Genomic DNA, 24260 nt, shown 5'->3' with positions numbered 1-24260 from the left:
TACACTTGCCAGATCCTTCCATACTACAGCAAGTCTCTCCTGTAATATCTTCCACAGTCATCATCATAATGCAGCTTAATGAGGAGTAATGATCTGATTTTGAAGCAGTTTAAATCTCAACAGTTTACACTGTCTTCTCCTGGATTCGTAGGTGTTCTATCTGTAGGTAAATAAAAGAACCCACTTTTAGACCCATACCTACTGATGTGCTTTAAACTCATCCTCACGATTTACAGCAATGAGCTTTGTAGCAACATTTTCCTGTTCTCTACGTCTTTAACAAGGAAAGTCTCTGCTGCTCTCACTCCGTAGCTTAACCTGCAGATTGCTGTAACAGATACCAGCCCTGTGTTTGTGGTGCACCAGTAGATTCTCCTTTGGCAGCTGCTCTCACACTGATGCATTGCACAGCCTCCCTGCCCCTGCCAGCAGTAATGCAGTTCTGATCTCACAGGTCAGCTGGTACCCATCACATTTTGTAATTACCTTCTAGCAGCTTGTTGCACCCAGATGTCAGCATAGTTTTCAAGCTCTGCAGTAAGCAGAATAAATTGAGCTCAACATCGCTTTCACATTCCTTTAAAAAGCCTCCTCTTGTCCAGTATTCCCCCCCGCACCTTAAACATGGCAAGTATTTAAATAGTGAAATATCTGCTTCTCAGCCCTGAAAGACTGGAAGTTGGCCTACCTACAGTACTGACTTCAGCAATACAATTTTTCACAATTCTCCATCTTTTTAAGGCCCTTATAGTTTTGAGATCCTTGTATCTTGATACTGCACTTTTACAGGAAGAGTGCATCAGTTTGGAAGCATCCACATCTAAACGTGCAAATAAAACTGACAAAACAAAAAATGTGTTCAAACACTTTTTTATTAGTTAAAAAAAAATATTTCCACAATACCTAGAGATCCCAAGTGCCAGTGCAGATGGACGTGACACACAGACGAGTGAGTCCAACCAAAAGATGCAAAGCAAGTGGGTCGGGAAGCCAGGAGGGAGGTGTGGAAGGACAGACCCCCTGGTACACACCTGCACTTTACTTACAATCAGAGGAGTCTGGCTTACATATATTGTACAACTCTTTTTGAGGCAAGTGAAAGACTACAGAGCTGAATGTAGTTAGTCTATGGACAGTGGGATTTTCCTGTTGTAGTGTCAGCTAATATTTCCATGTATGCTCTTGGAATGGTCTCTTCTGACCTAGGATTCCCTAACTTGATGGATCGCCTTCAATTTCACCCTGCGAGAGGAGAGAGATAGGAAAACAGTTAAATATTTCCAGTGGAAAACATATATAAATAAAATTAAGAGAAAAATCAATGCTAACAGTCACCACAAAAAAAAATATCATAAACAGCTACAAAACAATGAGGACCATAAGTGGCAGAGAAAATAAATGAAATATCCATTCCTTCTGGAAACCAGACACACTCCCACTGACCTCCAGGGAAAATGAGGGTGTGAGTTCACAGATGGTGGAAGTCGAGCTAATGTGGGGCCGGGCTGCCACCAGCAGGTGTGTCCTGCTTTCTGCTGCTGGGTCTGCTCCTGCAGCCTGACATGAGCACTGGTGCAGCCATGGAGTCAGTCACATTAGTGGGGCTCATTTCGGGGACTGGCAGCAGGGCTGATGGCTGGCAGAGAGTGGTAGGTGCAAGTTGAGACCACAAAAACAGTCTGAGCTTTGGAAAAGCTGAAAAATGTGGGGTTTGGGTACATGCAGTACCTGTGGAGTGGGCAGACAAAGGCCTTAGGACTGAAACCATAAAGGAAATACTGTGTGAGAAGTATTTGCCCCTTTAAAGCATCCTTGTTGGACAATAAGTTATTCTTGTTCGAGAGCTGAAAGTGGCCCAAAGACTGACATCTGACCCAGGGATTCAAAAGGACATTGCAGGTAGAACAGATCAAAAATTAAAAGAGCTAATTTAAATGCAGAAAAATCTATAGAAAAATCTAACTTTTTATCTAAAGCTCTTCTAAAGCATGGCTGCAACCAGGAAAAAGCTGTTTCATGTGGTGACAAAACCAAAAGAAAGCATTAACTATTATATGTGCACCCACAAAATCAGCCCACATCAAGCAGCAGTTTACACTCTGTCTAGTCTGTCTCTAATAGAAAATTGTTGGTCCCCCCCAAAAAAGGAAGTGGCAAAAGCGAGAACTGATGAGCTCAGGTTTTTGTCAAATAACTCAGGAAAGTGGGAATACTGATGGGAACCTCACATGGCAGATCTACAACCACAGGGTGCAAATGGGAATTCTCCCGGGGAGGGGGGAAGCAGTAACCCAGAAAGAGCCCGTGTGTGGCCCCCAGAGGGTGTGGGCCGTGTCAGGCAGGGCCCTGGCACCCCCTTACCTCTGCACCGCCTGTGCCTGGCGCCGGGGCCCCCTCTCCGGCCACCCGGGGCTGCTCCGGCGGCTGCGGCGCTGCCAGGTCCTCCTGCCAAGTCACAAGCAAAATGTTTGTCCTTGCTGCCACATGCAGAGTCATCGCCCTGATCTTAGACAGACCATTCGAGCAGACTGTGCGACAGTGATTGAGCATTACGCACCCAAATAAAACACCAGCTTTAATATTGCTTGAAATGCACTTTTGCTGTGCAGCTCGTTGGAGCAGATATCTGTGAGAAAGCAATTCATTTTCCTACCACCTGGTTTAGGGTCTTTTTCATACAGAAAATCAGTTCTTTTTCTGTTGCTGAGACCAGAGTTTTGACTCTTTCAGCGTGAAGAAATTTGGGAGGAACAAATAAATTTACCTACAATAAGACTACACCAAGCCTTTCCCCACATTATCTTACTTACCCTAAGCACTTATTGCATAGACTAAAACTAATTTAAGATACAGCAGTACTGTGGTGGTGTTAATGTCATGCTTCAGATAAAGTGTCATTATCAAAGGTTTTGTGTTTGAGTCCAAGTAGCTACATAAGCATTTTTGGCTCTTTTAGCTACTTGCCTGCATCTTTCAGCTTCCTTTCTAGCCCAAAAGCAAGAGAAAAGGTTGTATTACCAGGCAGTTACTTTAAGCACAATTTAGCCAGAGAAGACAAAACCCTGACTGTATTGGACAGAAAGAACAAATGCCCCTGTGTGGAATCAGTCAGTGAGAGCAGGAGGAAGCAGAAATAGCAGGACTTCTATAGCCCAGCCCCAAATAACCAGGCAACTCAAAATTACTAAGCTTCTCTGTCCCCTTTGAGCACACATGCCCAGCAGTTTCCCTGAATTATTCTTTTCCCAGGTGAAGTCAGGGCTAACACAGAGGGAACCAGAGACACACATATTATGTAAAGGGAAAGTCAATTTTGCATGGAGGACAGAGTTATCATTTGAATTTTAACATTTTGAAACACAGGGTCACCACTTTCCCTGGTGCTGCTGTTGATGCAGTACAGATCAAATGTCCCTGCCAAGCCTCCTGTAAACAGAACTTCATGCTCCCTTGTGTTTGGGGAACTCCACTCTTAATTTTGACACGTGTCTTTATTTTCCTGTTAAGTCATAAGTGTTCTTATCAGTAGGAGAGCACTCCTGCTGCTTTTGGGACTGAATCATGGAAGAAGAGGGGATACAAAATAAAAAGGGAAAAATACACAGAGTTATATAGATATAAGGTGGAGCCCATGAAAATTTAAGTTGGAAATTGGACTTCAGGTCTTTTTGTGGCAGGAAGGGGAGCCAGGAGATGGAAGCACTGCAACCTGCTTGTCCTACCTATAGGCTTTCTGCTCTCCATATAAGCTACCAAGGGATCAATTCACCAAAACCAGAAAACAGCCAAAATATGAGCTGCAGCCCAGTACTGATGTCTGTCACAGCTGCAGGCATTCCCTTTGTCTCCCTGCTGAGACTAGAGTTGATTAGTTTGTTTATGGAGAGCACCACGTACTGGGGTGTCTCCAGATGAGAAGCACAGTGTGACCACCTTTTCCCAAGGAACACACCCTTAATTTGCACTGCATTGTTGGCCTGAGCTGTTTTAAGTAAGCCCAGGTAACTCAATGACATCAAATTGTGCACATCATGGAAGACAGTTTCTCCCAGCACAGCAGGGATCGCGGCTGTTGTGGAGAGGCCACTGCTCTGATGGAGCCACTCAGCCACAGCCTTTCAGAAATGCAACTACCCTGCAGTCAGCAAACAGCTCACTGCTCTGAATTTATGGAGGCTCATCCAGCCTCAGGATCCAGCCTCAGGATCCAGCCTGTGGCTTGAAAAGACTTCAGATGCATATAAAAAGGACTACGCCTTATAACTCAACAGCACAAATTAGGCCAAAGCGGGTAAAAATAGCCTCAAATTGTATGTTCAAGCTTTACAAGCAGGTTTTTTGGCTGTTAGGTGGAAAGAAATCTGCAATGCAAGCTGCTCACAGTAGCTGCAACAGCAAGTGTCTCATAGGAGTTTTGCAGGTGGAGTTACCAGCTGCCATGTGAAATCGTGAAGGTCAATCAAAGGCGACTGCCGAAGGTGCTGAGCTGCGCTGGGAACACTGCAGGACAGCTCACAGGAACACGAGGAGAGGTGAGGTGCACTCTGTCTTTCTGCAGGGTACAACCACCTCCTGTTCTTGTGGGCAGGGAGTTCAGCTGTGGTAGATGTGGAAAGAGTCATGGAAAAGGGATACCTTCCTCAGGACCACGCTCAGGACACTGCATCCAAGAGCAACGGATGGGCTGAAGAATCCCTGTTCAGCTATTGTGCTGCCTGTTATATCCCTTAAATCGTGCTCTCCTTGCCAAGACTCTGCTCCAGAAGGATAAAAATCAACCATCTATTTTTAGAAAGGGAAGCAACCATGTTTCTGGATGGTATTTCTAAACTTTGGTGGAGGAACCAGCACAATTGCAGGATGAAGAGGTGTCAGGCTGTGTTAGGGATGTCGCCTCACAGCCTTTTTCTCACGCACTTCCCACCCTGCCCAGAATAGTGATCCTGAGATGAGGAAGGGCTGCATTCTTCAGCTGGGTGTTAGCTGGCTGAGGATTGCAGTAACTGCTCAGGAAAACAGAGCAGGACCACGTGATGGAGGGGTCTTCACTTTGGATGAAGAGCCAGAGATCCCCGGGTATGAGCTCCAGCTATAGCACTGACCCACAGCACAACGCTGGGCAAGAAAGCAAAGGTGAAAATCCACCTTCTCTGGGGGACAGCAAGAGTTTTGCCATTCCTTTCACTGTTCATCTGCTCATTAAAAGGGACAAGATTTTCTAAGGGAGAGGCATGTTGAAACCATGAAGCAATTAGTAATGGTCCTCCTGCTCTTGAAGTGAAACAAGATTTTGTCCCCTCAGAAGTCATGCATTGCCTTAGAATAAGTATTTTAAATGAAAAAAAAAATCAGTTTGCTATGGGCTATTTTCTTCTATTTCTGGGGGAGAAGCTGAATCTTTTTTGCTAATGAAGAGAGAATTAAGGACTTTAACATAACAGTTAAGTGAAACACAAGACCTTAGAATTTCTTAAAGGAATATCATACAAGTTTTTAAATATTTTATGAATAAAAAATACATTCCCATATAAAATATATACACTATAGAAGATTTATATATATAAAAAACAATATTTAACTAAGGTTATGAAACATAGGTACATGTTCAGCTATCACAAATGAAGAACTTGACAAATTAGGATCTGCCATTTATAAAGATATTCCTGTGTAATGTTGAGATCTTAAATAGACCGTACTATAGGCTCCCGGGTTCAGATATTTTAATATTTTTTTAAACTGATTTGAAGCCCCAGAAATATTGAAAAATAATTAATTATAATTTCATTTCTCAGATTTCTTTTTTCCCCTCAGGTTCTATGAAATTCCCTTTTCCAGCTTACCAACTGAGTTGTATGTTCTGAGTCCATATACAAAATGGAATTTATATTATTATCTATATTATGTTATAAGCCCGTAGGGCTTTTTTGCTTTTCCCAAAAATTCAGACAAAAATAACCTTATTAACAGAGAAAGCAATCCAATATTGGATGCTGGCATATGACTCACTAGAATCTCAAAAAATTCAGTGGTGAGCAAGAGTTCATTATATTATTATTATTATTATTATTATTATTATTATTATTATTATTATTAGGCTGTAAAGCCAGAGAGGTTCACTGGCAGCCTCATCTGCTACAAATTTAACAGCCCTCAATGGGACATCAGTTGCATAAGGCAGAGAGGTTCAGCCTCCTGTAGTGCTCTTGACCTTGGGCGTTGGAGCAAACACAACAGTACTTGGCAGTATCCCCACTCCACTCCCTCGTAAATCCTCAAGCAACCTGACAGGTCCTATGGACAGGCTGTGCTGTATAGGTTTCAGGCTGAACGTGCTTGGAGTGATGCTGACAGCTCTAAGAGGTCAACTCGTGCCTAAAGTGAGTGGACCTACCAACAGGACAGACAGATGGGCACACAGGAGCCCTGTCTTACCCCGCAAATCCAGATGGACTCTTGGGGTGGCTTTGTTTTCATCCAGCTCACAGCCAGACTCTCGCACTTTCCTGAGACTGCTTATAGAAATAATACATATTTAACAATGTATCCTACAGGATTGTTGAGGCACAACTTTGAGCCATGAGCAAACACATGGTCTTGCAGACTTTAAGGCTTCACCAGTGCCACTAACTCAGCTATTTTTCATGAGAAAACATATGCCTGGATGCACTAATGAGACTGAGAAGGAAGCATAAAAAAAGGTGCCTGTAGGCAGAATACCCTGTTCCACACTGCTTTTGTAGTCTCTCCTGCTCCATCAGATGTGGACGGATACTACTGGGATGCATCACTGCATCAACCAAGTACAGAGAAGCTTGAATGCTAAGAGGAAGAGTTGCAACTATTTATTCTACTTCATTGTAAGGCAGTTTAGCTGCTGATTTCCCTGCTCTTCTTGCTCAGCAGCTCTGCCCTCCTTGGCCTCTCAAATGCCCTTGGTTGCTCTCTCCTAGTGGCGCTTGCCCTGCCCAGACTAACTTGAACACGGAGCTCACTCGGTTTCTGCTTCCAATTCCTTCGGTGCGACTGCCTTGGCCTCGGTGGTGTTGCAGGGTGTGAGTGAACAGAATCAAGACCACGAACGTTCACCTCCAGAGTGTGCAGTTGTTATGAAAGCGATGAGCCCCGGCCTGGGTGCGGCTCATGCACACGAGATCAGGTGCACGGGGAAACGCTGTGATCCAGCGAACGCACCCAGCGGATGCACATAACTGACAACTGCTCCAATAATTAATGGAGCGAAACAAAAAAAGGATCAAACCCAATTCAAAGTGACAGAGTCATGAGCTGACAGCTAAATCATGAAAACTGACAGGACAAATAGATCTAAGGGGAAGATCTAGGCGGAGGGGGCAGGGAAGCATCATACTGGGGAAATCGTTCCACTCCCTGAAGGACATTTTGTGAGTGTATGTACGTGCCCTCGTTCCCAGCCACGTGGTGTCTGCATTGCAGCAAGCTCTGTGCTGCGTCATGCAGACGAAGAACTAATCCTCTCCTAAGACAGGGACATGTAGTGGGTGGTTATCTCACTGGAATCTCTTGATGTCCACCCCAGGGGTGGGGAAGGGTGCAGAGCCACAGACAGAACACATCACTGATGGGTTTCATTCCTTTGTGGATCAGAAAAATTGTGGCGAGTTTATAATCTCTTAACTTACATATTTTTTAGTTAATACCTAAAAACTCCCCCAAATCAGTCGATACTTTCCTGTACTCAGTGAGCAGCGACCAGGCCACTGCCAAAGCCCTATCAGGCGATGCCAACACTACGTAAGGTTGTTCTCATCTGGTACTTGGCACCCCCTCACAGGCATAGAGTTACTCCAGCCTCATTTCCTTCTGAATGGCTCTGAGTGCTCCCACCAAGGACAGCAAGGAGTAGAAGGTTGCCAACTGCCCCATGGGTGTGCACATTTCAGTGCCTGCCATGATCCAATAGCAGGCTGAATTCTTCCCCATGACCCAAGTGACCATGTGATACACCCACAGAACTGAACCAACCCATGGCTGCTGTCATGAGCAAAACTTAACTCAGAATCCTCAGAGTTCCCCTCTCCTGCCACCCATGCCAGCTGTCAAATGCACAGATTAAATGTCAACAAGCTCTCCATAATTGATATTTAATAGTGGGAAAGCTCAGCTGGAGACACGTCTCCTAGGCCACTTGCCTCCCCCAGACCCGAGTCAGTCTCCTGCACTGCTCAGTGCCAGGCATTCACACAGATCCCTGGTACTTTGAACAACCCCGCTATAAAGTCAGCAGGGAACAGCACTGGAGACAGCTGAAAACCAAAATAAAGCATTAGCAACTGCTCTGTGCAATTAGAAAGGAGGAGGACAGGATGGAAGTCTCAGCACTGGATATAACGCCTCCCTCAAACTTCAGGGGCTGAAAGCCTTGTGTATGACTCCAGGATTGCAAGATGATAACAGTAGGTATTCACTGCTTAAATATCTAAAAGCTTTAACTTATCACTCTTAATGTATCTTCAATGGGTGTCCCATAGGCATTATAGTGCCTGGTGCTGCTCTTGGCAGACTCTGGATGTATTTCCATTAGCAAACTGTGCAGCACAATAGGAGCAGATCTGGAGAAAAAGCAGCCGGTGCCCAAGAGCCCAGCACAACTCCTTATATTCCTTTCAGGGTCCTCCCTCAGGAGCAGCTTTGGCTCCAAGGCAATTAACCATTAGCAGTTGGGAGGTGCTCGGTCTGCTCACGGAGCTCAATCTTCCGTGTCTAGCTCTATGATAAAGTACGGTGAGCGAGCATGAATAAAAGATTTGCACTACTAAGCTGAGCTAAACCAGTAGAATAGATGATCCCTCTTTCACAGAAACAAACATTTTTTCCTGAATTCCTTTCTCCTGTGACTTTGTCTTGTTTTTTTCCTCCTGTTTTCATTCTGCTGCCCACCTCTGCTGTTTGGCATGACACCACGATGCTGTGTCCAAAGCAGTCTCCTGGTTCCATTTAGTCTGCCCTTTGGCATGTGACACATCCTAACTTTTTATTTCTTGAATGATCTCCATTTTAACTCTAAGCAGTCAAATCAGCACTCCAATCAATGGAAGATGCCAAAATGACAGTTCAGATGCTTAATGCTTTAACCCTCCAAAACCTCACAGCTCTGTATATTGCCTGCAGTCTGCATAAGCCAGAACCTCTACTAGGGTGAAGGGATCACTGATTTTCTGAGGGACTACGTTCACAAAGATGGAAACAGATAACATTGACTGATTTGAACTCTGAAATCAGCTGTAAACTGTAGTTGTCAGTCTTTGAGGTGGGGCTCTCACTTCGGAGGAAAGGGGAACAAGATTGCTGCTGCTCAGTCCTTGCTAGAGGGAAGACAGTCCAGTACCTGCAGGATGGATTCCTACAGTCAGCAAATTCCTCACTCTCCTGGGTCAATCACCCTGCACCAGGTCAGCTGAAAGGTTGAAGGGGGTATTCTGGCCCCATGGAATTAGGAATCACTGTTTGCTCCTACAGCCCAAATGCTGTGGGAATAGAGATTAATCTTATCCCAAGGGCTTAGCAGAACTCCTGTATCTGCCCTTTTCACATGCTTGCAGGAGGACATTTTGCGTCACTCGTAGCTGCTGTTCCCCTCTTTTGTTAGGCTATTCTCCCAGGATTTATATGCTGTGTAGAAGTTTTGTTTCACATCACAATGTGTTTACGTGCGGGTCAGGAAATTAATCAGCCGACTATCTGAACAATTAAAACAATTTTGGCCAGCCTGGCTTTGCTTTGATTCAGGGTTTGGGTTTGTTGTGACTCATCTAGCTCATGTGGCTGTCAACAGCAGTGATCACAGCCCTCTGAAGAGGGGAAAGAGCTGGGCTTACCAAAGAGCTGCCAAGTATTAGCCTCGTGCTGTACAAATGGTTGCTGTTTGTTACCACCCGGGGAAAGCATCTTCTCTAATGGTCAACACTGCCTTCATCTAGGGAACTGTTCTGCTCCTTCACATGCCCCTTAATCCCCTCACTTGAAGCAGTCCAAGTGCCAAATTAAGCTGGAGGACAGAAGATGCCTTGTCTGAATCTGGCTTAATCCGTGCACAATTTGGATCACACGGCCTTTATCAATAAGTGCCTGGATGTTGCCCAAACCAGCAGGAAGCAGGGCAGCAGGGTCAGGCGCTCTGCCGGGACCGGGCTGTGCCTGAATTGCTGCTGCCCTCTGCTGCCTCCGGAGCTGCCGGGGCCGAGGCTGTGTGTCCCACCAGCGTGGCACAGGTGTGAGGGCAAGTGCTGAGCTCCTGTGCCTTCCCACCCTGCACATCCCAGAGCTCTGACTCCATCCAGGTGCTCACTGCAGCCCAGCTGCATTTCTGCTCAAGTTCCTGGGGAAAAATGTTTTTCTACATTCATAAGAAAATTAAAGACTCTTGCCAGCAGTGCCCACTGATGGGACAAGAGGCAATGGGCACAAATTGATTAAAGTGTCCATCTGAACAGAGGAAAACACTCTGTTTTTTCTCTCTCTTCCTGTGAGGGTGGTCAAACACTGGTACTGGTTGTTCAGGGGTGTTGAGGAGTCTCCATCTGTGGAGATATTAAAAATTCAGCTGTACAGAGTCCTCTCTCATTGACCCTAAGGAGGTTGGACTAGATGATCTCAAGTAGTCCCTTCCAAACTAAATGATTCTGTGACTATATTACACATTATAGGATAAGTGTTATACAAAAGCAGATATTGCTGCAAACCTTTCATTACATAAGTAAAACCATCACCTGTAAATGTTTGAAGGTATTTTAAGTGTAATCCAAAGGTGACTCTTCCATCCTGCACACCACTGAAGAAACAAACATACCTTTTTTACAGCTCCTGTGGTGGCTGCGATGGTCTCTGCTCCTTCTACAGTTTTGTTTGCCACTGTGTTCACGCTGGCTACTACAGCCTCTCCCACCACATTGGCCTGCTCTTTGGTCTTCTCAGCAACTGGGGTTTTAACAAAAGCAGAAAGTCAGTGAGCTAGACACTGCCAAAAGGCTGCCAAATTCCCCGGGACAGTAACATGAATGCACTGAGGTAAAAGAAGAAATTGGCCCTTGTACAGTCCTTGTTTGGATTTTTTTAGATGAGATCACGTCTGAATTTACATTATGTATGTGAGGGTTTTTGTCTGACTCAAAATGCTGTTCAGAGGGCAGCACTGCAGCCTGTCAGTCATTGTGGGAAACTGCAGAATGAAAAATTCACTGTCAGAATGAAAAATTCACCGTCAAATACTAAGAGACAATAGTGCAAATAAGGTATTTTGCATTGCAGACTCTGCATGACCTCTTCCTGGGTACCTTCTGTTTGATTTAATACTCCTGGGTAGAAAAAAGTAATCATTATGAAATTCTCCAGGGAAAGGATCCATTTATCTCCCTTCAAGGCAGTCCACATGGCTGCTCTGCCTTGGAGCTTGGGTCCTAGAAGGAACCCTCTGGGTCCTTGATTCTGTGACTGCCTGACAGGAGTCTCCCAAAGACCACAGTTTTGGCCCAACAGGAACTGATGGAAGCAAATCCTCTCTTCATGCCGGGCAGCACACTTGACATTGTGAAAAGTCTAAATTGCTGTGACTCATCCCAGTCTGCCAAGTAACCTTCATTAGATTTTTTGACCTGCTCTACTGATCAAATATTTTCTCCCATCTGTGTCCACTGCAAATGCCAGACCCTGAACCATTGCTCCTGGCAAGCATCCTCCATTCATCACCTGGAAGGTCACACATGTCAGTGGTGTCCCCCACAGACCTCCCATTTGACAAACCATCACAGGTTCCCACATCCCTCTCAGGGCTGTGCTCTTACCTGAGGTCACACTTTGCACCACGCCTTCCTTGGTTTTGGTGCCTGTGAAAGGAAACACAGTCCATCAGTGCTACCTGGCTAAGAAACCTGTGGTTTCTGGACACGTACGGCTTTTCGTTCTTACAAAGTGCAGTAGGGAGCTAGAGTGCTGCTGGTACCTCCTGCTCAGACACAAGCCATTTGTAGAGCCAGAAAAGGGGACCAGCTTCCCTCCCCAATAAAGTCAATAAGTACCTTTGTACTGAGGGTTGGAGAACTTCAACAACAAATTCTCTGGAGATGCCTAGACCTGAAAAATTTTGACTATATCATGCTGAACTATGAAAAATCGTCCCTGGAATATTTCCAAAATTAAAAGAACAGTTAAATAGTGGTAAGTCAATGTTAAGCTAATTGTAAAAATGACTGTATATTAAATCACCCGGTAAAATCTCACCTACTTCAGTCTTGCAAGACAAGGAGTCACATCTGTGACTCTCTCCTACCTTTCAGCAGAATCCTTGGCTGCAGCAGTCATTTAAAATCTCATTCTATATCACAGGTAAAGACTTGAGAATCTTAAAGCTGAATTTACAGAACAACCACCCACCTACTACATACCTACTAACTAGATTCCCATTTTGGTGCCTCAGCTTAGGCTGTAAGTGCCTGCTCACAGTGATACACAGAATGCAGATGGTTTTATCTCAAATTATGAAAGTACACCATATGTATACTTACATTGTAATTTATCTCGCTGTTCTCAAGGCAGAAAAGCTAACAGGATGTGAAGGCATTCAGTTTGCAACACAAATAGCCCTAAGGAATAATTAATCTCTGTGATTTTCCTCCACACGTCAAGTGACCAGCTATATATCCCTTCTACCTTTTTACTGCAGCAGATAAGCTAAATCATATGGTAGATGGGCAGCCCCCACAGTAACTATGTGCTTTACACATTGAAAAAATAAAGGATTAAATTTATCGCTGTTGCAATTTAAAAGAACAATGCCAAAACATTCCACTGGTCTCACTTTACTGTATTTTGTAAATTATCTGCACCTAAGCAGGCTCTCTTCAAATTTCCCATACTGATACAGCAAAAGGATTTGTATGGCCAACCATCAAAATGATAAAAATAGAGAACCAGGCAGATCTTTGACTCCATGGAAGTGCAGCATCCACGGGTGTGGTGGGAGAAACCAGCTACAAACCACAGCTCGTTCTCATTAGCAGCCTGAGAAGTGAAACAGGTGCAGTGCCCTGATAACAACAGATCCAGCCCAGCTCTGTTCTGCCTGACACATGTTACGTATTATTGGATGTTATTCTCAATTGTTGATTTATTTTGGTGGTTGTAATTGTCGCCCGGGGCAGAACAAAACTGTTCAGCTACAATATGCCCTCAACATTTCACTCCACCCTCCTGAACTGTGTTAAAACTGAAGAGATGAAATCTTTGTACTTTATTATACTCGTTAGTGCTGTAAACTGCTGTTCCTAGTGGTGCACGTGATACACGTGCACTGCTGTGAGCTGGATTTAATAATGATGCCCGTGATTCACAAATGTGAGCAGAAGCACAGCAGCGAGCAGAGCAAGTGCGAGTCTCAAGCCATGAATGTGAGCTCCTGAGTGGGCCAAACACACTGTTCAATTCAGACACCATCGTGCTCTGTTTTCCCTCCCAGTGCTTCTATGAAACACTGCCACAATGCTAATCTGACACAAAAGATTGTCTCATGTCAGACACAGATGTTCAAGCACAGCCCTTTTTTGTTGTTTTTTGGTCAAAGAACAGTTGATAGGTAAGCAAAGTGGATGATTTGCTGTACTAGACTTCTATGTGTTTCAGTTGTGCAGTAAACACTCTCAGTGAGACTTCTGTCTTCTATATATTTTTTACCAGACTTTTAAGGTGACTATCGGGGCTCAATTCTTTCACAGGGGGAGGGGAGTGGTTGGGGGCTATATCTGCTGATCAAAAACAGTTCCAGAAAGGAGGGCTGCAGACAGAAGAAAAACATCCGAATCCATTTTGCCACAGAAGCAGTGTCATTGGGAAGAGTCCCCGCTGCAGCCCGGGGAGAGCTCGCCTCACGTTCCCGGCCCGGCCACACCCGATGACTCAGGCTCACATCCATTATGCACCGCATGAAACCTGACCTTCCGGCGCACACTCCTGCCAGCAACCCGCATCTGTTGAATCAGAAAGCAATCACCTGATGCTCAATCTCATTTCGCTCATTAGCCCTTGCCTGCGGCTTCTGTACACAGAATTAAAAGTTCATGCATCCTGCCTCTTCTGAGTGCTGTGAGTCATCTGTAAGAGCTTTGGTACGACAAGGGTGGGACTGAGGTGGTGGGAGAAGGTTTAGAGTAGAAAGGGATATTATGATGGGCGTTAAGTCCTGCAGGAGTCACTTGGTTTAAGTAGAGTTTGGTGCGTTGGGGCTTTCTGTGACACACACGGTCGAAAATCTTTCTGGAAAACTAGAAGTGCCTTCTTTGTTGAGGCTTACTGAATTATAGCATTAAGCAGTACTAATGACCTTATACTCAATACTCTGATGCAGCTTTGCATTAAATTCATTTATTAACTGCAGCATCATTTATCCCCCTTTTTAAACCAAACAAAAAAAGACAGCTGCTGGATCCCCACTAACTGTGAGGGATCCCCTGCCACTTAGGTGTACCCAGAGGCTGTCACAAGTTGCAGAGCAGTCTGTGATTCTGCTAAGCGCAAAGGTGACCCACGCTACAGGATTTCTCCTCTTTTCATGCCCCCTCTTCTCTACCCTGCCTGTTCAGGAAGCCACAGGGAGGGGCAGGAGCACCCCACGCCCTGACTGCCCCGGCGATGGCAGCACCTCGGGCCGGCCCGGCTGTAACCGCATTGCAGTGCCAGCACAGGAGGGAGGCATCTCCTCTCTGCCACGGCTCGTGGAACCTGAACCTGCTTGGACCAGAGGGAGGGACAAGCTGGCCACAGTGCCCCAGTGATACTGTTTGCTCCAGGCAGGTGCCTCTGAACGAGCATTGTTTTTCTTCCCCTAGGCAGCAGCAAGTGACTCACCAGATGTGGGGGTTGTGCCCAGACACCTGGAATCCTCCTTGGAGAGTCAACAATGAGTTAGCACAAACCTGAATAAAAGTCAGGGATCCACTTCATCCATCCTAGGCTATGGGGATTTTCCTCCCTTTCCTGATGTTCTGAAAAGACCCTCAAGGTTTGATGCAGTATTGTTTTCTCCTAGCATCCAAAAATTCAAGTTTTGACACCTATGCTCTAGATGAAGCTGCTGGGATAGGGCTCTGCAAAGGAAGGAGCAGGGAAAGAACAGTTCAGGTCTGTGATTTACCCTTCACATGGCACAGAGTGATAAAAGGCAGCATGAACAACATTCCAGTTTTAACAGATATACCATGCCTCCACCTTCCCTGGTTATTAAAAAACCTGATTTTCTGAGCTAATCAGCATCTGGCCTTGACTTTTCCTGCCTGTGAAAGACTGAATTTTCCCCAAAGGGCTGAGCTTCCCCTAGTGTGCAACAGGAACTGAATCAGCCCAAGGCAAAGCCCTGTGCAGTGCATGGCAGGGCAGGAACTGGCACTATACCAACAAACCAAACCAAACCAATAAAAGGAGAAAGCACTTAATTTTCACCTTGATCCTTATCTGATTCTCATTCAGAGATTAAGGTTTTAAGGCTTTTTAGTTTTAGGCTTAGAGAAAACTTTATTGAAAGGTTAGAATCTCATAAAGAGACTCTGTACCTGAAAAGCAGGTCACAGTATGGAGGTGTAAAACGTGACTGAACAGAGATGTGAGGAATTATGTATAAAAACTCTGAATAACCCTGACATGACTCAAATCTGGAAGCAGGTGGAGCAGTAGTGATGCCACAATGTGACATCCATACGTGACATTTCACTGGCTGGTTTTTCAGTTACTGTAGTTAGTTTGTTTATAGCGACGCTGCTTACCTTTTTTCTTGTGAGTCAGCTTCAAATTGAAATGTGAACTTTTACATCCATTCATTTTCAGCATGCCAATAGTTAAGTATTTAAAAATTCAGGATGAAGACATTACCACACCTGCTACATACAAATTTTATATTCATTTATAATGTACAAATATATGTCTGTAGCTATTTGCAATAGAGCTGTTTTAAATACAGTAGCTAAGTATAGCTGTGGATGTTGCAGTATGATAGCAGGAAGAATGTGCATATAAACTTTCCGACTAAAATAAACCCTCTTTCCCACATCTAGCAAAAATGAAAAAGCTGTGTGAAACACAGTAATCAGCAGCAAGGTAATCAGTCTTGGGAACCTAAGACTCTGTAGATTTTGTATTATCTGGAATATCTGACCATCCAGCCATATAATTGCATTTGCTAGATAGTGAAGATAGTGGGTTTCGAGGGTGACCTTGAAAGGAGAGGTTTCTGAAACAGCCCATTAACTGTGAGAGAGGTCTCCAGACAGGACATCAGGCGTGCTGTTTCCCAGATCCTATTCTTTGGGCAAAAGGAATTTGGGCGTCTCTTGTAAAGTAAGATTAATGTGTGCATGGGCAATGAAATAAGTTGGTGAACAAGAGAAGGATTTCAGGATAAAACAGTTTGTTTATGGGGAAACAGATGCATCCTGTAATCCTCTCTTACTAACACTGCTGGCTCCTCTCAGGGACCTCCTCAGCGTGTCTCAGTGTGGAGGTGAGGTGGAGACCAGCAGGGCTCAGATGCTTGGAGAGTGTCTGACTCACCCTGCAAACAATCAGTGACTGGTCTAACAGAAACCTTACACCTGAGCATCTGCTCCTCAACATTACATTCCTTCTGCCTCCCCTACAGTAGTGATCGTTTCTATGTCTAATTTACAGTTGGGGAAACTGAGGCATGGGGAGGCTGTGGCACCCCAGGTTTACAAAGCAACTCTGTGTAGAGCTGAGGATGTTATCCAGATCTCCTTGCTATTCATTCCCGAGCTCCAGACACAATATAATTTCCCCAGACTTTCTCAGAGACAATCTATGCAGCTGTTCATGCTCAAATGTAGATTCAAACTAGTTCTCTCTTACCTACATACATTACCCCTTCTTTAGTCTTCTCCGCAGCCTCTGTCACTCCCTGCTTGGTCTTTTCTGCAGCAGCCACCACACCTTCTTTAGCGATGGAGAAACCTTTCTTAAAGACATCCATTCTTGTTGCTTGTTAAGGTATTATCTGGGATGATCAGAACGAGGGACAGCAGCGAAAAGCACCTCAAGGCTGGGACTGCGAACTGCAGCCTTACCCTCGGCAGATACTCTGTTTCTCTGCCAGGCTCTGCCTTTGCTCTCACTCCTCCGCTGGATGAAGGCAGTGTGGCAGACCTCACAGCCCTCGCTGGCTCTTATTGATGAAGTGTGCTGCAGTGTAGCCAATGCCTGTGTGCAGCTGATACTGAAATATTAATGATATGGATCTGCTTGGGAAGCTTTAAGAAGGGAGGGGGAGAGGAGGACAACGACAGCAGTAGGTAAGGGACTGACTGGAAAATTTCCAGACAGATAGAGCTTTTAAAATATACTGCAATGCTCTCACTCAAGGATGCTCTCATGTGAAGAGGGAGACTGTTTATCTGGAGAGCTGAGTTCCTGAAAGGGCATCTCCCCGAGGCTGCAGCAGGAGCCAAACAACAGCTCTCATGGGTCCCTAGAGGGTGGAGGGCATATAAAGCTGCTACCACATGTGGCAAACAAACAGGGTCAAAGTTCTGTGGTCTGGCAGTTACCAGAACCCACCCTGCACAAAATGGTAACGACAACATTATTTCTAGTAAATACTGAGAGAAAAAGGAACCAGCTACAGCTCGGTGGCTCAGGTGAAGGGAGCTAGAGGTCCCACTTGCCATGTTTGTCAAGTCTGAAGGCATTCACTATAAATTGTGGGCTTTGCTCAGCTGTACATCCCATTACAACGGTTCATTTCTGAAAAATCAGATGCCTGTTGGGGGAAATCCTGTTTCCTATTTGTTTCTCTGAGTTGCTGCAGACAGAGCTCTGCTCTGCCGCCGCACAGCCAGACAACGTTTCACAGTCAGAGGCCTGTGCTGCAGAGCACAGCGGGGCAGGAACACACCCAGCACAGAACTGACTGGGCAAATCTTACAGCTTGCAGAGAGGATCCATCCAGCCTCCAGGCCTAGCTAGGAAAAGATACAAACCCACAATAACTAATCACAGCTGGATATCCTAATGTGCTTGCAGTTAAACTCTAGTTAAGTTGTTTTCTGAAGTAGATCCTGAGTGGCCCAAATCAGCTACTGTCCCACTAGCAAACCAAAATTCAGTGCTAGCACCTGTGAAAGCAATTGCTGGTGCAGCAAGGTGATTTTTAATTAATTTATTTTTAATAGTGCCATATGTGAAACTACGGAAGCCATGAATCATCATCCTCTGAGCCCAAACCCTGACCCGCTTTGGCTGCTTCTCCTCACCAGGCAAACAGAATATGAAATTCAGAGCCTGAGCTGCATTATGAGAGGATAGCACACTGTAATGTCATGAAATGCAGTGCTCTGTAAGCCACTGCTGCCACAAGTTTTCAGCCTGGAAGTCTCAGATGGGCTACGACTACACAGTAAAGAAAAAGGTCTGAGTAAAAAATGGCATATCTGTGTGTACATGCAGACATGTACACAAACAGAGTTCTTACTGTGGAACTAAGAATAGTTCTGCAGTTTTTGGGAGTGGGTTTTTTTACCCCGTACTGAAACAATTGAAAAGCTGCTGATCTGGAAAATAATATATAGATTTCTTAATTTTTTTCTCACAATTAAGTCTCTGTACTTATAAATGGAAGAAAAATTTTCCATTTGAATGTAGAGGAGCCAAATCTCTGTCACACTAACTAATTTATCAGTTGTTAATTAAAAAAAGTGCAAGATTGAGAAGAAGGCCAGCACAGCATACCAATTATTATAGGAGCTCACACTGTTGCAGATTGTTGCAGGAAGAAGTGAAAAAAGGCTTTTCTCACCATCCTTCAAAACTCCCCTTAGGTGGCTGGTGCCATGGCTGTGTTTGTTTCTGCTGCCAGGGTACTCATAAACTGAAGGTATCTGCATCTTATTGTGCCATACAAGCAGTGGTTTAGCCAAGCTGCTCGTGGAGCCAGTTGCTAAACTGCCATTGATTTCATCAGGCACAGGCAGGACTCTTGTTTTAGCTACATTTGGTAAAAAAATGAATTTACGGCCTTTGGGAATTGCTACAGGGACCATTTACTTTTTCATCGGGTTTTCAAAGACCGTTAAAGCAGAGCACAGATCTTCCCATGGTTATGGGTTTTACTGGTATTTTTACTTGAGAATGCCAAGGCTGATAAGGCTGGGTGAGAAGTGTATTTTGATTTCGTTCAGCTATTGTTCTGTCACTGTGATTTGTACAATTGAATTCTACATATTTTGCATTGCTATAAAAGGTAACAAACACATGAAATATCAAGCCATCCTGGGATGTGAAACATGAATCATCACCAGATTGAATTAGCCAATACTCAAGTGGGAAACTCCTTTCCTGCCTTCTCCTCTCCCGATGACCTTCAGAAAGGGTTCACAAGAGGCGTTTAAATGCTGTTGGATCCCTCCCAGGGAAGCAGGCAGTTTGCACAGGCATTGTTTTACCTTGAAACCTTTTTAGGAAAACTCTGGACTCAAGACAACATCGTAGATGATCTATATAGGGCAAGAATCCATAGTGGCTCCTGAACATTTGCCACTTCAATGCAACTGCATTACCCTATTTCTCTCTAAGCAGAGGATTCAGTCCCAGTTTGTTGCCAATCCTGGCTCAGGTAGATCTAACTACGGGATAAGGTAAGCAACCAGATTTTGTGCCTGGTAAGTTTGCCCCTTGCATCAGATCATATAATCAGCAGCTAAAGAGAAGGTCCTCCAGCAGGCAATTCAGAGATCCTAAGTTCCTATCTCACTTGGCAGCAACCTCTTTTTCTCTGTTATCTGCCTTGTGACACTGGGGAGATGCCAGTTAAGCTACACATTAAGTTCCCTTTATTTTTATTATTATTGACTATAACTCATATCACTCCAAACAAATTCGTATCTCAAAAACATGTGACTGTTCTGCATAATACCGAAAGAAAGCCTTGTCTTGACTTGTGCAATGACAAACCATCCAGCTTCTGTTCATTTAAAGTCTGAATTCTGGCTGCTTAGGCTTGGCCATTGAGCCTCTGGCTGTGTTACACCAGTTTTCTGAAGGTCCCTGCAAGGAGCAGTTCCCCACCTCTCACGCACCTCCACCTCTCTCCGGGTGCTGATGGCAGGTATCCGAGAGCAGGTCTGTGCAACGCCTGCCAGCAATTCTGGAATGTGGGCAAGAGAATTCTGATTCAAGTCTACCTATTCCCCAAAGCACTGATGCAAGGGAGAGAAAAGAATGGAAAGCAGAAATCGAGGTTCCCTGTCCTCTACCGTCTTTTTGCGTCTGCAACAGATTAAAACAGGATTTTGCTTAATTTGTGTCTCTTCCTTCTTGAGTTTTCCCAGTTGCAAGCTACTCCACACACAAAACCTTAACCCTGTCCTTTAAGGATGAACTCATGCTGGAGACTAACAGCTGACAAAGTCATTTTGCTGGATGAAAGGAGTGTGATTTGGTCATATTCCATTGAAGTATTTAAATGGTGTATGATGCTGTTTGAAAGACAAGTAAGGAAGGGAAAGACAGACTGCTTTTGTGGCTGGTAAATATCCTTTGTCCAGGAAGTTTTTGCATGAAGAATAATATTAACATTAACAGGATCAAACCTTGCTCTACATAAACAGAACTCCTTCCTCTCTCAATTTATGAAAACTTCAAAATGCAGAAAGAACTGTCTCAGATCATTCATTTTCATGCCCCAACAAAAACAGGCAGTTGTCTGACATCCTCTTGGCAAACAGTTTAGGACTTGAATCTCTGCATGTACGTCTGCATAGTTAATGAGTTAATTTCCTCTGCCAGGGAACGAATAGCCCAGGGATGAGCCATTTTTCAGGCGCACCCACAGCGTGCAGAGAGCTGCCAGTACAGCAGCCTGTTGTGACTGATCTCTGCTGTTCAATACCACTGACAGCTCCTGAGCAAACTATTAAAAATATAGGCAACAAAAATTCATCTTCTTCCTCGGATGGACAGACCAGGGAAAGGAATTGCTCCCTAGCCCAGCAGCCCCCCTCCTGACACTCCTCTCCTGTGCTCCTCTGCCCCAGAGCAGCTGCAGACACACGGGAGTGCACCAGCAGCAAGCAAGGGATGAGACAGCGTTTTCCAGATCTAAACCCCAGTGCCTAATGAGAAGTTATCCCCTTGCTGTGCAGCTATCAACAAAACTGTCCTACTCATCTTCCCAGACATAAATCCTTTCAGTTATTCAGTCTGCTTCAGAGATTTGGAGCTGGGATACATGAATCTAAAACAATGTTTGCTTATTAAAACATTTTTTCCAAGCTTTTTTTTTTTCCTTTTAAGTACACTGATTTGGAATTTAAGTCTATAATTAAGCTCATTATAGAGTAGGCAGTGAAACTGGAAAGATACAAAAGAAATAAACGAAATTATCTGAACCTATAAATTGAAAATTAAATTTCTAAGGGCTCTTTCTCCAGAGACATGCTGACTGGAATAGCCAGTGTGTTTGCTTTCCAAGTAGGTACAAGCCATTTATCGTACAAGCCACTTATCAAATGTATAGTTTGGCATTGTTTACTGTGTGGTTACCCACCTCTTATCCAGCTGTAGCTGCAGGGCTCTGACTCTAAACAAACAGAAAAGGGCCAAGATGAGATTTTGCATCTTAAGCAGATTACCCAGAAGACGGTGCCGGCATTTGACAACTTCATTCTGGAATTGCAAACAGAACACTGAATTCTGGGGGTGGGCAACATCAGAGGGGGTTAAGAGCTGTGTTTAACAGAAACAGCTTTAATTATCAGACAAGGCAAAAGCAGTCCTGACAGTTACCACCAAGATCCCAGGGCATTCTGACCAATCTGCTCTAACTGGCAATACCAACTCCTTAAAGACTAGTTTGAAGTCTGAAGACTAGTTTGAACACTTTAAGGAAGTACTTCTCAGAAATACCTGGGGTAAAAGTATTTCATAAATAAGGACACAGAAAAAAAAAGTCACTAGTAGCAAGAGTGGAGGGACAATATCTTTTTGGATAGCTGTTCTGAGAGGTATCAGGGCAGCTCCAAACATCTCCACATCACTATTATTATTTATCATCACATCACTCACTGATAGGGTTTCAAGTATACTTTTGGAGTAACACTTATTTCCAAGTAATTTTCCAAATTATGTTTTAAATTTGATTTATCTCGCCTATTTCTTTCATTCCAGCAGTAGTACCCATGTGTGTAAGGTACACCAACACTAAACCAGGCCACTGAAAAGTGATAGACATCTGTTGATGTTAGTTGGTGCACAGTTGCCTTTCTCACCCAGAATGTACCTCCGACAAGAGACTCACATCAGAAAGAAATGAGCAAATTGTTACAAACTGTTTTCCCTGATTCCATGCTGAGGCACCAGCTCAAAAAAAAAAAAAAAAGGTCAAGTTGTGGTTAATCTAATTCCTGAGTAGGCACACTCCTCACACATGTTCTTCTATGGGTGTAAAAGCAAGAAAACTTTCAGCTCAGTCTGCCAGCGAGTCCAAAGTTATGAACCAAGAGTACAACCTGAACATGTTATTCAGATACCCCAAATCAGAACAGCTATTAAACAAAAACCTGAACTAGTAAGGAAGATCCTTTGAATAATTCATGCCTTCCATGGGTTCATGGCAGCATCCTGTGCAACACCCATCATGAGGAAAGAGACATCATCCCGTCATGTCCATATTTTGACTTCTTTCAGAACTGCTCACCCTAAATTATTAACTTGTAAATCTGTGCCTGCTGCACCCACAGGGCAGCACCATGACAAAGGCATAGAGAACAGGCTCTTGCACCTGAAGGAGCAGCAGATGTTCTGAGCCAGGAAGACAGAGAAACATTGCCCCACCACTTGTGAGGTATCACATCCATGAAGAATAAAGATTTAGTGGGTGAGTTAAGACTAAGTGGAAAGGTATATGTTGAAAGACAAGTCCAAAGGGTTTGGAAGTAGGTCATGAGTGGGACAATTTCAATACCTGTGGCACAAACCCACTTTTTTTGCAAACCAGGATCTCACCCCAGCTCAGGTTATAAGCCTGCTGCTTGTTTGGTCTCACGTTTGCTTCAGTTCCTTCCTGATAATGGTCTTATTACATAAACAAACATAATGCTTAGGTCACATCCAGTTACTTATAAGAAAAGCACATTTGTATGTGCAACATGGGACATGAAATACTCACACACTGACATGTATTACAGCAGGATGCACCCAATTCTGAAATAAAAGCAGCAGGAAGGAACAGAGGGAAGTTGCTAATTTTTTTCAGTCTTCAGTCCAGACCTTATGATTTCATCTCCCTGGAGAAGTGACTGCTACAGAAAGAGCAGGTTTTGCCCTTAAAATTAGCAAAATCTCTCTCTACCTGGCCCCCTGTGCTGCTGTCACTGCCCTAGGGCTTAATTGCTCTTAGGCAGCAGTGTCTGTCACAGGCCAGTAAGGGCATTTCTGCATTTCTCTGAGTTCTCCCATTAAGCAGAAAATAAGGGCAGAAGGAGAGGGGTGCAGATCCAGCTAGCAATGAGAAAATGAAAATTCACAGCCTTTAATAAGAAGGCCTTCCAAAATCCTGGAGAGATTTTATCCTCTATTTTCAGCTGTTATTGGAAGGAATCCATAAAAGCCTTGCATTTGATGCTCTGCAGGACATACTGAACTTTGGGCTGTGCATCTCATCATTCGAACCGAGACATGACCTAGCAGTCCTGCACCAGCATTCCCACTTGTTCTGTCAGTGGAGCACCATTTTCCCTCATTTTATTCTTAAAAATACCAGAGCACATCACTCTGCAAGACAGTGAAGAAAGAAACACAGTTCATGAAAGCAACAAAACTAAAAGCAGCACCATCAAGCAAAGCAAAACCAGCAACAAAACTACAACCCACCTCCACAGCCCTTTTTTTTTTTTTAATTTATTATTAGGATGTGTTGACAGAGGTAGCTCTTGACAGCAGCTCTTGGCAAGTGGTTTTCTATAACACTAACTAAAAATGCACAAAAAAATTAGGCCTGAGATCCAGAGATGACAACCCAAACAGAAATTCTTAAAAATGCCCAATTATCCTGACCTCTCTGAAGGACAACTTCATGAAAATCTTCCACTTTGATGGGAACAGAGTATGATTCACAAAGCTACTTTGCAAAGGTCACACAAGAATGGATATTTGTAAGCTCTTTTTTACTGTGCACTTGCTCTGAGTCCCTCAATGCCCGTAATTTATCATACATACCATGAATATTCTGCTGCTAA

General features: G+C 44.2%; 1 protein-coding gene across 1 annotated transcript; it reads right to left on the bottom strand.

The window, feature by feature from the left end:
* Positions 1 to 854: 854 nt before the first annotated feature.
* Positions 855 to 17223, bottom strand: SNCG (synuclein gamma). The gene is made up of 5 exons (XM_027734623.2): positions 16882 to 17223; positions 11817 to 11858; positions 10826 to 10953; positions 2362 to 2445; positions 855 to 1242 (listed from the first exon to the last, which is right to left on the bottom strand). The coding sequence occupies exons 1-5, from the start codon at positions 17000 to 17002 to the stop codon at positions 1213 to 1215; spliced, it is 405 nt and encodes a 134-aa protein (XP_027590424.1). The 5' UTR covers positions 17003 to 17223; the 3' UTR covers positions 855 to 1212.
* Positions 17224 to 24260: the final 7037 nt, after the last annotated feature.

This window comes from Pipra filicauda, unplaced genomic scaffold (genome assembly GCF_003945595.2).
Source record: "Pipra filicauda isolate LSUMZ 115617 unplaced genomic scaffold, ASM394559v2 scaffold214_size1419223_pilon, whole genome shotgun sequence".
Classification (NCBI taxonomy): Eukaryota; Metazoa; Chordata; class Aves; order Passeriformes; family Pipridae; genus Pipra; species Pipra filicauda.
Note: the sequence above shows the minus strand (reverse complement) of the source record. Positions and strands in the feature narration are given on the sequence as shown.

Bases quoted from the DNA above. Each gene is read 5' to 3' on its own strand.
- SNCG (XM_027734623.2), bottom strand. From the start codon at position 17,002: ATGGATGTCTTTAAGAAAGGTTTCTCCATCGCTAAAGAAGGTGTGGTG. The intron at 11,859-16,881 runs GTAAGAGAGAAC...TTCCTTTCACAG, and splicing joins AGAAGGGGTAATGTATGTAG to GCACCAAAACCAAGGAAGGC. The intron at 1,243-2,361 runs GTAAGGGGGTGC...CTCCTCTCGCAG, and splicing joins CAGGCACAGGCGGTGCAGAG to GGTGAAATTGAAGGCGATCC.